The sequence below is a fragment of the Pteropus alecto genome, unplaced genomic scaffold (genome assembly GCF_000325575.1).
Source record: "Pteropus alecto unplaced genomic scaffold, ASM32557v1 scaffold761, whole genome shotgun sequence".
NCBI lineage: Eukaryota > Metazoa > Chordata > Mammalia > Chiroptera > Pteropodidae > Pteropus > Pteropus alecto.
This window is the reverse complement of record NW_006431558.1, coordinates 1,426,425-1,443,029: the sequence shown is the minus strand read 5'-3', so window position 1 is coordinate 1,443,029 and position 16,605 is coordinate 1,426,425. Positions and strand designations below refer to the sequence as shown.

Below are 16,605 nucleotides of genomic sequence, written 5' to 3'. Positions count from 1 at the left end.
CCTTGTAGCCACATCTCTCTAGTTCTGAGCGGCTCTATTAATAATGGTCTTAATTATTCTTAAGTCCTAATGTGCCTACACGGGTGTGTTGTTCATAAGGGTTTGTGGAAAAGGCACAAAGAAGGGGCTGTTGAGATTTTTATAAATCCTGAGTTTGGGTGTCTACGTGTAGTAATAACAACCCCAAAGCATCTTAAAATCCCATCTTTTTCCCTACTACCAGATTGAGACTTTCAGCTTTAAATCATAGGTTCCAATTATGCAGGCGTAAGAGTCATTCCCCTCTTGGCCCTGCTAAGACCCCATTTCTTGGTGAGTTACTTAAAGCGCTGTTCGAGACCCTCTTTTTTAATGCCAGGATGTAATGGTTTAAATTGGAGCCTGGACAAAGGATCCCAGACCTTTGGGGGCTTTAGTTAAGAAGAGGGGATGAGACAGTGACCCCAGAAGAGAATCCATAATGGGCGAAAAGTGAGGTTTGAACTCTTTTCCGCTTGCAGCTGCTCAGTCTCCTTTTCAAAGTCTTGGGAAACCCTGGTTTTTTCCTTGGGAAGACTCTATGGACTCAAAGACCAGGGCTCAAATTCCTGTGAACCATTGTACTAAGCTGTGCAATCATGAGCAAGTTACATTTCTTACTAATGCCTCTATTCCTTAAAATAAATAAAAAGCTGCTTTCCTTCCGCTCGCCCCAACTCTGAGCAGCCCCAACTCTGAGCAGCCCCAACTCTTAGCAGCGGCTGCCTAAGCCCCGCCTCCCGGCCCCAACCGCGACCCTCATAGCCGGAGAGCACCATGGAACTACCTCCCAGACACGTGCAGTCTTGCTCGGAGCTTCTACCTGAATCTGATGAGCTCTTGTTAAACGTTCGCATCAGACCATTAGACCCGGCTCAGGTGCCATTTAGAGGACCTTGCGGGAGTAGGGAGGGTTCAAGGGCGCGGTTCCCAGTGCCTCCCCCACCAGCCATCGCCCCCTGTGCCCCACCTGAACTGTAGCCCGGCTCCTGCAGCCGCCGCGGTTTCCTCCGGGAGCCTGGACCCACCCCACCCACTCCTACTGGGACTGTGGCTCCTCGAGTTCTGGCAGGGATTGGAGCGGCCGCCCTGGGCCTCAGTCTCTGACAACAGTGGTTGACAGATGTGGGCAGCGTCAATGGGGCCTTTGTTCCTCCCCTTCTACTCCCGTCTTTAAAAGTCTTCCCCAAATCGGACTATTATTTCACAAAGTGCCCCTTCCTGTGCCTCATTTTCCTCCATTAACGACATATCATGAAATACCTGCTCTTGAGTATTTTTTTCTGGCTTAGAGAGCTCTATTATGTGGATGCGCCCTAGTCCCCTATTGATGGAAAGACTTTGGTCCCATATGAGTGGGCCTGTGCATGTTTCTTCATCTTTCCAAAGTCGATTTTTAGAAGTGAAGTTGTTGGGTCATATGTACTATTTCTAGATACTGTCAACTGCCCCCTCCATGGGGTTTGTTCTGTTTTGAGCCTTAGAATATTTTTGTGTGCAGCAAGCTTCCAGACCCCTTAATTTTCAAATAATTTATCTGTAGGTTCTTCTGAGCATTTACATACAGTCATATCCATCCACGAATAATGACAGGTTTGTTCTTCCTCTACAGTCTTAAAAACTATATGTCTCCCTATCCTGGTCTCCCTTCGCCTTCTCCCCAGTTTACTTCACTGGCAACAATTTCTTAACTTGATTAGCAGCAGGAGCAACCTTTGTCTTTTTCCATGTCTCAAAGTCCTTTGGTTTGTCACTAGTGAGTTAGGTGTTTGCTCTGTGTTTTGGACACAATTTCAGATTAAAGACATTCCCTCAGTTCCTATTTACTAAAATTATTTCAAGTGTACAACTCAGTGGACTTTAGTATGCTCCCAGAGTTGGGTACCCATCACAATCTAATTTTAGAACATTTCATCACCCCAAAAAGAAACCCCATAACCATTAGCAATCACTCTGCATTCCTCCCTACCCCAGACCCAGGCAACCAATAATCTATTTGTCTTTATAGATTTGTCCATTCTGGAAATTTCATATAAACAGAATCATACACTATGTTGTCTTTGTGACGGGCTTATTTAGCATAAGGTTTTCAAGATTCATCTACATTGTGGTATGTGTCTGTACTCAATTCCTTTTCTTTGCCAAATACTCCACTGTGTGCATCTATTGCATTTTATTTACTCACTCATTAACAGATGGACACTTGGGTCATTTCTATTTTGGAGTTGTCATCAATAATGCTACTATGAGCAAGGTTTTGTATGGACTTACATTTTTATTTCTGTTGGGTATGTACCTAGGTGTGGAATGGCTGGTTCATATAACTCCATATTTAACCTTTTGATGAACTGCCAAACTATTCTAAGGTAGCTGCACTGTTATACATCCCCATCATGAAAATATGAGCTCTGATTTCTCCATATTCTCACCAACACTTGTTCTTTGTCTTTTTTATTATAACCATCAAAATGGGTATGTCATTATGGTTTTGATTTGCATTTCCCTGGTGGCTAATGGTAAATATCTTTTTATGTGCTTGATGGCCATTTGTATTTACTTTAGGAAAACATTCAGATTTTTTACCCATTTTTTTATTGCGTTATCTTTTTTAATAGAATTAGCTGAGATTTTTTGCCTTTTAATTGTGTTTATTACTCTAAACATTTTCTTTTTTAGCTTTCTGACTCTGTGCTTGTGCCTTCAACACTTTCACAACTATTTTCTGCCCAATAAAATAAAGCACACTTGATCCTGTCACAGACACACTTAGCACACATGGATCCACCATAGGCCCTGCTGGCATGTTTTTTCATTTCTGACAACCTCATTAAAACTTTAGGTCCCACAGCACAAACTCCATAAAGTCGGCCTAGGCACACTCCACATGCAGATTTTGGTGTTTTCCCAACCTTCTTGGTATAAAGGTAAACAATTCTATTACCAGGGGTTCGGAACAGCCTAGTTTTGTTAGATTCTGTATTGTAGGACAGCCTTTGGCCATATGTCAAACATGGGACCATTCTGAATGTCTGTGGACACCATCTCCACAAGAGCTAGCTAAGATTATTTTTAAGTCATGATGGAATGTTGATTTTTATCAAATGCTTTTACTATATCATTGAGGTGATCACATTTTTTTTCTTTGATCTATTAATGAAACAAATTATATTAATTTTCTAATATGTCCCTAGCTTTCCTGAGATAAATCCAACTTGGTGCTGATGTATTCTCTTTCTCATTTTTGGATGTGTTTGGTTTACACTTATTTTCTTTAGAATATTTGTGTCTGTTATTGAGATTTACCTGTCATTTTGTTTTCTTTGAATGGCTGTATGTTGGATATCAATATTATACCAGATATGTCTCAAAAAGCCATTCCGTCCCCTTTATACTCTTTATCAAGGCAATGCCTTTGATAAGTCGAACTGTCTTGTGAAATTGTTTTAAAAGTGACATTTGTCTCCTCCCCCTGCTTCTCCCATGGCACTGTAATAGAATCCTCAAAATGCAAACATGACATTTTGGATCATGCACAATTCTGTGTTTTGAATGAAGGCTAAATTAAATAAAACCTTCCAAATAACTAACTCTTACCTTACAAATTGCATAAGATATTTATTATTACTTCTACTACTATTTAGTAAAATGCAAACACAGGTGACCAAATACATGGAAGTATACTTTAAGTAACCAGAATCTTCATAAGTGTGTCTAATTTCTAGAAGATTTTGAGTCAGATTGGAATTCTCTCTTTGAACATTAGAACTGACTTATAAAACCTATGAGCTTGGTGTTTTCTTTGCAGGGGAAATTTAAACAAATTTAAAGGGACTAAAAATTTTCTAAAATTTTGTTTTGTTTCTCTTTAAGAAATCTGTCCAGGTGGTGAGAGTTATTTGGTCTGGGGAGAACTGGAGCCTCTCTCAGGGGAACAGCACAGATTATTTCATATTCTACATTTTTTTTTATTGTAGTAAAATACATTTAACATAAAATTTGCCATTATAATCATTTTTAAACATACAATTCAGTGGCATTAATTGCATTCACAGCATCATGCAATCATCATCATGTAGTTCATTTTTTGTAATTATTTTAGACTGTTCAGTTTATAGAGTCATTTTTCATATGCTTTCTTTTGCTAGGAATCAATCTACTTCCTGTGAGTTTTGAGCTTGACTGACAGTTACTCATAATGTGTTTAATATCTGAAGCATCTGTAATCATATCCTTTTTTGCTTTTTCATTTTCTTCATGTGCTTTCTCTTAGTTTTGTCTTGAATAATCTTGCCTGGCTTTTTCCTATTTTATTAGATTTCAAAGAACCAATTTTTGGCTTGATTGATCTGCTCTGGTATTTGTTTTTTAGTCATGATGTTCTTTCTTTCCTTCAGCTTCATTTATTTTGAGTTTTTTCCTCCATCCTTTTAAGTTGGAAACAGAATAATTTTTAACTTCATTTGTTTTCTAATGTAAGCATATAAAGCTTACTGTTTTCCCTAAGGCCCACTTTAGCTGCAACCTACAAGTGTTGGTACCTAGAACTGGTCAGTAGCCATAGCATCATGTATTTTCTCATTACTAATTTAATTTTTACCCAGGAGCTATTCATAAGTCTGATGTTTTCTAAATTTCAAATGTATGACCTTTTTTCTATTAAAATGAATAATATGAAACTGCTAACATGCAACTATTTTTTAACCTACTAAAATGCCAGTTTCATGTGTTTCAATATAATACACATGTTCCTCAACTTATAGTAGAATTATGTCCCAATAAACTCATCCTAAGTTGAAAATGTGTTTAATATAGGTATATTAAACACTGAACGTCATAGCTTAGCCTACCATAAACGTACTCAGAACACTGACGTTAGCCTACAGTTGGGCATAATCATCTAACGCAAAGAATACACTGCAGAGTATTGGTTGTTGACCCTCATGATCGCATGGCTCACTGGGAGCTGCAGCTGGCTGCCACTGCCCAGCACCACAAGAGAGTATCGTAGCAGATATCACTAGCCCAAGAAAAGATCAAAATCAAAATTCGAAGTACAATTTTTACTGAACATGTATTGCTTTCACCCCATCGTAAAGTTGAAAAATCATAAATCAAACCATTGTAAGTCAAGGACCGTCTGTAGTTTTCTTTTGTTATTAATGTATAACTTGATTACAGTTTGACCAGAGAATTTATGTATGTACAGATTCTTTGAAAGTTTTAAAACTCGGTTTATAGTATAGCAATAAGGCTAGTTTTTCTAAACTTGCCAATGTGTGCTTTTAAAGAGTACGTGTATTCTCCATTTATACAGTGTTTGTGTTTTAAATGAAGCTTGTTCATTTTAGTATTCAAATCCTCATATCCCCTTTTTTTCCTCTAATCCATTACTCAGAGTAGTATGTTAGGATCTCTTACATTGATGGCTACTTGTCTCTTTTTACTTCAATTCTGCTAGCTTCTGTTTGTAAATTTTATGAAACTATGTTGTTAGTGTGTATAGCTTCTGTACCTTTATATCTTCCTGGTTAATCGAACCTTCTATCCCAATGTAGTACCTTTTGTAGTACCTTTTGTCTTAAATGAGTGACATTTAGTTAGCCAAACAAATAATTTTGGTTAATGCTTGCTTGATATGTCATTTTCATTTTTGAGATTCAACCTTTCAGTGTTTTGTTTTTTAGCACATCTTATGAAAGAGCATATTTATCTTAATCTAACACGACAGTCTTTGTGTTTAAACTGTATAGAGTTTAGTCCATTTACTTGTACATTTATTAATATAGGCATTTTCTACCATCTTACATTGTACTTTTTATTTTACCTTAATTTTTTCGTTTTCCTTTTCTTACTTTTGTAATAATTGAGCTTTTTTTCCTCCTAAACTAAGAATTAAACCCACTATATCCATTTCTTTAGTGATTACCCACCTGTTTTATCACTTTAGACTTAAAGTCTAAAGCTAACTAATATCTTTATTCCCTGCTGGATGAATACAAGGAGCATAAAACTACAGTCACCTTCTTCCCAATTTATATATTTCTATCATTCAGTGTTCAGGGTTCTAGCTTGCTTTTCCATGTCACAAATTAGATGTTACCATTTTACATTATCAAGGTTCGCTTAGTCTTACCCTCTTTATTTCTGTTCACTCTTCTTTCTTAACGTTTCAGATATTCAAATTCCTATTCCCTGGAATACTGAGAATTTGCGGTAGTGGTAGTTTCTTTTTGTTTTTGTTTTTGTTTGTTTAATAAAACAATAATAATTTTACAATTCATTTAATGGCAACTGGTAACCATAAAATTAGCAGTGGTTATCTTCAAGTTATTTTACTGGCTGTGCTGTCATTTCTTGAGGCTGATCGAAGTCACCTAGAGTCAGACCATTTCCCACTTAAGATGTGTCATATAAATCAGACTTGATTTGTCACCAGCATTTATAAAACCAGACCTAGGGAAGGAACTAGGTCTAGGGACACATACATGATTCTTAATATAGCGAATGTTTAGCCTGCCCTGATTATTACAAAATCAGAACAGCGAGAATATTCGCAAAGTGGTAGTTTTTTTTTTTTTGATGAGTAAACTTTCTCAGGTCTTTATTTTTAAATGTCTTTATTTTAATCTCTTTTTAAAATTTTAAGCTTTTCATATAGGAATTATCAAGCATGCAGAAAAGTAGACTAGTTAGTGAATCTTCGTGTCTGTCGTCAGCACTAAGCTTTGACAGTTTTCAATAGTTTACCAACCTTGGATTATCTAGGCCTGAGTTGTCTCATATACCAAGCACATGTGCTATTTAAATGTATGTTTAAATTTTAATCACTTAAATAACACTGGCTTTATGTCAAGTGCTCGACAGCCATATGTGACTAGCAGCTACTGTAGTTAGTAGTGCAGATAACAGTATTAGACTATACCGGTAGCCTGTCCACCCACATTTTCTTATTTCTGGAGCTTTTTATACAACACATTCCAGACATCACATCCTTCCGTTGGTAAACACTTGAGTGCACATCTCTGGCCAGTGCGTAACCACCACATTTCCCCACCTGGCAGACGCCAGCATTCCCGATGGTCTCCAGACTGTCTCTTTGCACTTGGTTTGTTCAAATCAGGAGCCTAACAGGGACCCCACGTTGTTTTTTCCATATATCTCTCTTAAGTTTGTTTTATCTCCTTTTTATTTTTTCTTTTAAAAAAAAAGTCTATTCACTTATTGGAGATATCAAATTGTCCGTAAAGTGTCCTACATTCTGGATTTGGCTGCTTATTGCTTCTTTTTGTTTAACTTGTTTATCTGTATTCCCTATTAATAGTAGTAGTTAGTCTAGAAGATTGATTAGATAGGTTTGATGTCATAAATTCACCCTTAAACCTAAAGAAGTTACTTTAACTGGATTTAGAATTCTAGGTTAATGGTAATTTTTTTCTTAGCACACTGAGGATGTTGTTCTTTCTTCTGACACCCATTGTCGCTCTTGAAAAGTGAGCCATCGGTTTGTTTTTCCTTTTTACGTGACATAATTTTTCCCTGGCTAAGATTCTGGGGGCGGGGGGGAAATCAAACACCAAAGAAGAAAAACCTATAATTTCTTTTTCTTCAGACAGCTTGGGATTTATTGTGCTTCCTGGATCTAAAAGTTAGTGTCTTTTACTAATTCTAGGAAATTCCTAGCTAATTTCTTATCAGGTGGTGCTGACGAATTCTAATCTGATGGTTAATTCTTGCATTGAGTTTCTAACTTCAATGAGTATATTTTTTATTTCTAAAAAGTGTTTTTAATGCTCTCTGACCATTTTTATTGTCGTACTCCATCTAAGTTTCTCTTAGTTTCTTTAAGTATGTTAAATATAGTTTTTTACAGTTCATGTCTAAACTATCTGATATTTGAAGCGTTTCTCTTTTTTCCTGCTGCCTGTGTTTTGGCCGCTTCTCAATTATCGTATGTGGTATATTTGTGTTGTATAGTTTTATTAACTGTGACCTCCTCAATTTACTTAGAACTTTATATGTGAGAATTTTTTGAGGCCTGGCTTGAACTTAAATTTTCCAGAGATTGGTCCATTTGTTCATATTGCTTGAGTGAGGGCGGTGACACCTAGGACCCTCCTTAAGTGAAATTCTCTCAAGGATTTTTTGGACTACATGGATAATGTGAATTTGGACTGAAACCTAAGATTTTCTTTTTCTTCTATATCTGATGCTAAAGACCTAGGCCGGTACATTTTGTCACCCTCCTGTTCTGTATGGAATGTTTTCTTTTCTTTAAAACTTTTAATTACGGATTTTCAAACACTCAGGAGTTGAGGGCACTGTGAAGCCTCTCTATACTTATCACCCACCTTCAGTGATTCCCAATATTTTGCAATTTTTAATATATCTGTTCTTCTCTTTGCTTACTATTATAATTGAGTTTTGTTTTTCTGGAGCATGTTAAATCTAATATCTGACATTTCACTTGACCTATAATTTGAATCATACCTGTAGAAGAAAAGGACATCTAAGGTACAGCCAGCCTGACTCAGTGTGGAGCTAAAAGAGGAAGAAATGTTTCAGAGTAACAGATGTAGGAGATAACCCTTTAATAAAAATAAACTTTTAACAGACGTTTTTAGCTTTACTGTGATCACATCCTCCAAATTAACTATTTCTTGATATTTTCAGTGCTCTTTGACTATGAACAAGCTGGGACACACTTGTAGTTAAACAAGTTGGGTTTATAACTCATTGCAGTGAGGCAGAACATGTACCATGGTGAACTGTGAGACATCTCAGTAAGAGGGTGTGAGAAAAGAATGAAAGGATTTGGCCTTGTGTCGGGTGCTGTTTGGGGAAAGGTTCTGAACCAGATGTCAAGAAGCAAGGGTAGTTCTGTGATTGACTACCTTTGTAAAGCTTACCCAGAAGGAGAGGAAACTGGACAGAGACCAAAGGTATCACTGATAAACAAAGAGCAGCCACTCATGTTAGTCACACAGGGGGTGGGGGGTGTTGGGTCCTTTTTGAGGCCTGGATAATGTTAATGTTTTGTCTGTGTTCAGACATGATTACAGAGTAGTCTTGTTTTTTTCTTTAATATATCATGGTAACGGAGTGGCCTTGTCTGCTGTTGCTCTTGTGAAATTGTTTATATTCAACAGGATAACACCTTGACCTAGCGATAGCACCAAGGCAGCACCTGGGTTTCAGGGGCTGCTTTTCTTTTTCCCGATGTCATATAATAACCTGTCTGTGCTCAGTTCACTCAAAATGTCTGAAAATGTGTTTTTTACAGTTAATGTTGTTAGAATCAAGATCTAAGGTACACAAGCCACAGTGGATAGTTATGTGTCTCAAGTCTCTTAATCAGGAACAGTTCTCCCTTCCTCTTTCTCCCCCAAACTGGGTTTGGCTAATGGTATCCTAATAGTGTCATTTAACATGTCCCTCAGTCTCTCCTCTTACCCTTTTTCAATAAACTGCTGATTAGTTTAAATGATTTGTCAGCTTTTTTCGGCAAAAATATTTTATCGTTGTTGCTGTTGTTGTATCAAATCAGAACTCACATGATATCCAAATGCCTCTTTTGTGATGTTAAGATTTATCAGGTGATTTTGATATCCATTTGATCCTTCCTTTATAATGTTCTCCACCTTATTTAGAGAGTCTCAGATTTTCTCCCAATTAGTAAAACTCCTTATTTTCACTTCTCCACCTTGTGGCTAAGATTAAGTGTAGTAATAAGATTCCTTATTAATGACAATAGGGGGAAAAAGTAACTTAATGGAAAAACTTGTTGTGTACCACTTTAAGTTATCAAAGTTATGACCAATAATGAGACAAACTGGCATCATATGCCTCCTGCAGTGATGCACTGAGGACACACATCAATATGTACTAGTTCATCCAAAAATGTGCTCGCTAAATCTAATCAAAGAGAACATCAGATAAACCAAACTGAGGTACAGTCTAAAGTAATTTGGCCTGGACTTCAAATCTTCAAAGATGACGAAGGCTGAGGGACAGGTCCAGCTTTGAGGAATAGTTTGAGGGCATGAGCTAGATGGGAAATTTAAAAATAATTGCCATAAAGTTACCTTATTGGGCCAGTTTGTGAAATTCTGTGTATGGACTGTGTGGTAGAAAATACTATTAAACCCATGTTAAGTGTTCCTGATTTTGATTATTGTGGTTATGTTTGAGAATGTCCAAGTTCCTGTGACATGCTGAAGTATGTAGTAGAACGGGGTTATGACATCTGCAGTTTCCTCTCAAATGGAGTCCTCTCAATATCACTCTTGCTGAAACACACACACACAGGAGAGAGAAAAGAAATGTGACAGAACTTTAATAGTTAGTGGAGAGTCTGTGTGGAGAGTATATGGAAATTGATCATATTCTCCCTATTCTTTGAGTTTGAAATTTTTTCAGAATTAAAAGTTGAAAATGAACATCTCCATTCACATTTCACTCAATATTTTAGTAGCTATCGATTGTTGCCTAGATCCATTCATTCAGTAGCAGTTGCGGAGTGGTGACTTTCTGATTCTAGCATTTTCTTCATAATAAAGGAGGCTTCTAATAAAGCATCTGTGATTCTTCATAAAGAAGACTTTCCCCTAGCACAGCTTTTGATAATCATAAAATACTGTTCCCAAAGGAGGGGCGATACATACTTGATTCTTTTCCTTTTATGAATTGTCAGAATAATGGCTTAATGTCCTGGCCCCCTTCAGTAGTAACCACTGAGGTTTCTTTTTTTAAGTATTACTAACTCATGATTTTGTTTTACATCTGATGTATTTCAATTGACTGCAGTCATAATTCTTCATTAAATTGAACCTTTTTAAGTTATCACCTGTGTCTTTTTGACATGACTTCATTAGTCATGGTAGGCTCTTTGCTTTCTGGATGTTCCAGGCTCATCTAGAACATTTCCTGTTCTACGCTAGACTCCACTATTTCCCAAATGAGTCCTGGTTTCTTTCACGAGCAAGTGGCATTTAGAGGCATTTGAACACTAGAGGGACTCATGGCTCCTGAGTGTTACTAACTAGGCATTTCCTTAGCGTAGTCTAGAAAGAAATTTAAAAAGAAAAAATAGTAAGTACATACTACATTCCCAATTCCTAACTGTTCTTGGCTAGGGAGGTAAAACCTTAACAGTGAACTGTGCTATATGTAAGTATGTGTGCATATGTACGTGTGAGGCTAGCACGAGGAAGCTTCCAGGGCTGTAGGTTGAGTGTCTGTCAGGCCTAGACTCTTACGGCTTCTTTCTTTTCCTCTGCCTCTGCTTGCTCAGAACTCTGCCTGGCCAGGAGGGAGACACAGAAAAGGAAGAATGGCTGCAGGATTGCTGACATCCTGGTCACAGGTATATCGAAATTATTCAGTTCCCAAAAAACACCGCTGTTCCCAAAGGACACATCTCTTGCCCATGACTCATAGCTTCATAGCCCTACTAGGCAGGCCTCAGACTTCTGTTACTATAATTTCGTTGATTTTCTTTTTCAGTTTTTCCTCCAGGTTGAGTATGAGTTCCATATTCTGTGGATTGCTATGAAGCAAAAGAGAGATTTTTCGCTAGGAAAATCATTCATTTTCCAAATATTTTTCTCATCCTGCACTACGCTCCATCTGTATTGGATCTTGAATAGGACTGCAAGAGTTCTCAGAATCTAGTTGCAGAAATATTAGGTCAACTGTGTGTTAGAAAAGCTGGCAAAACCATAGCCTGAATAAGATGGTCCAGGGAGTGAGGGTGAAAGACTAGAGTTTCAAGAATTGAGCCCTGGGGCAGACAGCGAGAGGCCTCCGAAGAAAGTCTGAGCTTTCTGTGCACTGATCCTTCCCCTGCCCTGGCAGCCTCACCCACCGTCCCTCTGATTCAGTGTTGAAGATAGTCCCTGGCTGAGCCAGAATGTGTGTGTGATGTTTCAGGACTTGGTGACTTTTGAAGAAGTAGTGGTGGACTTCTCGCAGGAGGAGTGGGCACTGCTGGACCCTGCTCAGAAAATGCTGTACAGAGATGTGATGCTAGAGAACTTAAGGAACCTGGCCTCCGTGGGTAAGGTCGGCTTCATTCCTTCATTCCTTCGTGCAGCAGATAGTTTATCACTTACTGTGTTCTGTGATCTGTGAAAAGAATGACATTATATGGTGAACACGAAAAGAATGGTCCCTGCCCTTGTGGGGCAGTCTCATGGCTTCCCATGAGAATGCACTGATTTTGTTTTCTCTGTCATTAAAAGGTGTAGGTAATTTGCATTTTGTTTCTGGTCTTGGCCTGGATTTCAAGGGTCAGCTCCACGTGGGACACAGAGTACGGGTGCATGTTCAGGGGCCTAGTGAAAGATCTCTGATCTGATCTGTCTGCTGCTCCTAAAGCTGCGCTTGCCTGTCTGCTTCAGACCAAAGTGTGGGAATCCATTTTGTGAAAGATTTCTCGTCTCCTTCACACCCCTACCCCCAAATCACATGCCTTTCCCCAGGGGCAGGTTATCATCTCTGCAAACACAGTCTGATCACTGAGGTGGAGCAGGAAGAACTGAGGACGGAGGACAGAAGTCTCCGAGGTGCCCGATCAGGTGAGCCCCAGGCAGAAAGGAGTCATTGTGTGGAGCAGCCATAGCCAGTGACCGTGGTACATTAGGGAAGGAGTGTCAGTCAGTGCAACAGATACTGAGGCCCTTCCATGAGCTTTCCTCTTTCACCATCTCTCCGTTCGTAGTTTGGTCTCAGAGAAAAGACTTTTTAAATTCCTCTTTCAGTTTCACATTTCCTTGAATACTTTTTGTTCAGTTCTCCCTACTTTACTTTCCAGGTAATACCCTCTTACTGTCTCAAACCTCCAGAATCTGTTCTAAGTAAAACACCTCCCATTTCTGTTGCTTGTTCCTATCACTGACATCTCCTCTAAGAACCAAGTTCCTAAAATAATTTCTCTGGTCTTTGGGTACATCTTCTCTTCATCTATATTTAGTGTTATTATTTGAAAACAAATCCATAGGGTACTTTCCTCTTTTTTTCTTTTACCCTGCTTTTTCTCCTGATAGTTATATAAATTTTTCTTCATTCAATTTCAGACTGGGATACTCAACTTAAATCAAAACACACAATTCCAATACAAAATGTTCCTGGGGGGAAAACTTCTAATGGCATAAAAATGGTAAGATTCACTAGGAATGATTCCTGGTTTTTATATAGGAGAAGTGAATTTCAGTGAATCAAAACAGCAGCACCACATACACAAGGGGAGAGAGTTGAGGCAAGTGCATTCACTCACCAGAAAGCTGTCTTAGGAAAGACTTTATGAATCTCGCAAAATTGGAGAAATCTCCAATCCTACCTCCACCCTTGCTGCCTTGCAACAAGCAGCTTCTCAGACCATATCAAGGAGTAAACATTTACTTAAGTGTGATTTTGTTATGAAGTGTTTAATATATAATTCATTCTTTACTCGTTATTACAAAAACTAAATTTAGGGTGCTCTTTGATGGGAGTGAATACAGTAGAGCCTTGGGAATAACATTCAGCTCATTCAACTTGAAGGTATTAATAGGGCAAATTGTACATGTGCCCTAAAATTAAAAATGTCAGTCACAATAATGTACTTCCTATATTTGTCGATCCACATGGAAAAGAATTCTCATAAGCGTAATGAAAGTGAGAAAGCCTTTAGTCAGCTCTTATTCCTTATTCAACAGGCACCAACTCATCCTGGTGAGAAACCTTTGGAATTTGATCATTATGGAAAATTCTTCAGAAAGAACTGTCACCTTATTTGTCCAAGATATTTCAAGGGAGAGAAATGCTACAAATATAAATATGGGAAAGACTTTGGCCATCGCTCAACTCTTATGAGTCATTTGAGAACTCACACTGGAGAGAAAATTCTTGAATTCAATGATCGTGGCAAAGCTTTCAATGAAGAGGCCTCCCTTAGGAAACACTTAGGAACTCCCCCCAGAGAGAACGCGTATGAGTATAAGCAGTGTCTTGTGTCCTTCGGTTTACACTCTTCCTTTTTAGGACATGAGCAAATACCTATTGGAGAGAAACTCTGTGAATGCAGTGACAATGGAAAAAGATCTTCCCTTAGTGTCCACAAGAAGTTGTGTACTGTAGAGGAAAGCTCAAAATGTAATGAACACAGGAAAGTTTTCACTGGCCCTTTGTCCCTTCAGAAGTGTGCGAGACCTCACACTGGAGAGAAACCTTATGAATGCAGTGACTGTGGGAAAGCCTTTATTTTTCACTCTTCCCTTAAGAAACATGTGAGATCGCACACTGGAGAGAAGCCTTACAAGTGTAATCATTGCGGAAAATCCTTCAGCCAGAGCTCTCATCTTACTGTGCACAAAAGAACTCACACTGGAGAGAAACCCTATGAGTGTAAGGAATGTGGCAAGGCTTTTACTGTACCTTCATCCCTGCAGAAACACATGAGAACCCACACTGGAGAGAAACCCTATGAATGCAGTGACTGTGGGAAAGCCTTTATTGATCAGTCATCCCTTAAGAAACATAGAAGATCTCACACTGGAGAGAAACCTTATGAGTGTAATCAGTGTGGGAAATCCTTTAGCACAGGCTCCTATCTTATTGTGCACAAGAGAACACACACTGGAGAGAAAACCTATGAATGTACAGAATGTGGGAAGGCCTTTAGGAATTCCTCTTGCCTAAGGGTACATGTGAGAACTCACACAGGAGAAAAACCCTATAAATGTATCCAGTGTGGAAAAGCATTCAGCACCAGCACTAACTTAATAATGCACAAGCGAATACATACAGGGCAAAAACTTTATGAATGAAATGACCATAGGATAGCCTTTAGTGGTCCTTCACACCTCACTCCTTATTGTAGAACTCACACTGGAGAGAAACCTTACGACCAATGTAGAAAGCCTTTAGGCACAACTCTTAAGTTGTACTGGAACCACCTTATAAAAAATTACAGTTATATGATTGCTTTTATCAGTGACTATTTATCCTTAAAATTTGACATTAATTGATGAGTATTAAATGTTATGTAGCACTCTAAATTCCCCTTGATTTACACAAAAGTTTTGATAATGCTTTCATTGTAATTTAGTACTAAATATTGTCCAGTTCTCATCAAGATGTCTAGGACCTACATTTAACAATGTATTTTTTAATGTGCAGACTGTGCATATTTTAGTTACAGATTTCTAATTTAATTGTATTATACATAGAATGCACGGTCTTCATGATAGATTCTAAATGACATAGAATCAAACAAAATTGTTGGAGACTTGCTGTGTGTGTGGCCTAATGTGTCAAATGCAGCGAGTTACTGTCCCAACATCCATTGCTCCCTTCCTTCCCTAAAGTAACAGAACTACAGTTGTGTTCAAGTTGGCAGTGTGGACAACTTTTGAAGGATTCATCCAGCTTTCTTTGCAGCTGTGAGTGCCCATGAGCCCATAGTCTTGCCCAGTGGGAAAATAGTGAGAGGGCACTAGAACCCATGGAAATGGGAGCGTGTCATCTGGCATTTTCTCAACCGTTTGCCCTTTATCTTACATCTTCTTTCCTAGAAAATAGAGCAATAGGATGGCAGTCATAGGCTACTGAATATACAACAGGGACATACAGTATTATTTGGCTATCCCAACCCTGGGTTGCTTATTTCCGGACTTCATGTAATGAAAAAAAAAAATAAACTCCTAACTGGTTTAAACCACTCTTGTGGGAAGATTCCGTTACAACGGATGTCATATGTAGTCAGGTTTTAGGAATCCTTCAAGTATGGTTAAAAACAATGTATAGTCTGTCATTGCTGGGTATAAAAGTCTCAGTGTATCTGATGGATAAATCTGTGTTTTTTAAATCTGTATCATTACAAACCTTAGCACATGGATCTCTTTTATCGAGAGAAATATGTTTAAATGCCCCACTATGATTGTGGGTAGTCAGATTATTTTTTTAAATTCTGCCCCTCTTGGAATATTTTGAGGCAGTATATTGGTATATTTGGGTGCATACAAATGTCATTTGTTGTTTCTGGTAAATTGTTCTTTTCATTCTTATATAGTGCTCATTCTTTTTCCCTAATAACTAATGTTTATTCATTTACTTGATATAAATGTGAGCTCTTGACTTAGCTAATGTCATTTTTTTCTTACCAGTTTGTAAGGACAACCAGAAACAACTTACCTTTCCTTGGCACTATGTTAATTATGATGGCCCTTGCAACACCAAGAGGGATCTCTCCTTGGCCGTGACATTGATCTCCTGTGGGAGACAGACAAATCAGGAAGTCCCCAGCAGCCTTACCTATCAAAGATTCCAGCAGCCCTCGGTATCTCTCTATTGTTCCTTGCTTTGCTTCTGTTGAAATTTGTTCCCCAAACTACTGGGATGTGAGAGTGCCCCGACCGGCGGGACAAAACAACGCGGGACGAGGAGGAACCTATGGAGGATGAAGGCGAGACAGGAGACTCAAAGAGACAGAAGCAAGACAGTATTCTGATCAAGCCTCAAACTTTATTTTTCAGCGGGGATATTTATACAGAACAAACAAAGGGAGGCGGGGCTAGCTGGCAGAAGACAAGCGCATTGGCTCCTGGGGGG

The 16,605-nt window shown here is 38.5% G+C and overlaps 1 protein-coding gene, 1 non-coding gene and 1 pseudogene across 2 annotated transcripts in view; 1 reads left to right on the top strand and 2 right to left on the bottom strand.

Annotated features, from left to right (window-relative positions):
* The window catches only part of LOC102885056 (zinc finger protein 177), a 39,413-nt gene extending 23,352 nt beyond the window's left edge, over positions 1-16,061 (top strand). Inside the window, 4 exon segments of the mRNA XM_025040311.1 lie at positions 11,947-12,073; positions 12,498-12,593; positions 13,092-13,174; positions 13,713-16,061. Of these exon segments, the coding sequence (XP_024896079.1) occupies positions 11,947-12,073; positions 12,498-12,593; positions 13,092-13,174; positions 13,713-14,822 (1,416 nt within the window). The 3' untranslated portion in view covers positions 14,823-16,061.
* On the bottom strand, positions 8-11,302 carry LOC112471669 (annotated as a pseudogene).
* LOC112471686 lies at positions 6,443-6,575 on the bottom strand. Its single transcript, XR_003043374.1, has one exon. It is a non-coding gene; the product is annotated as a small nucleolar RNA SNORA72 (small nucleolar RNA).
* Positions 16,062-16,605: the final 544 nt, after the last annotated feature.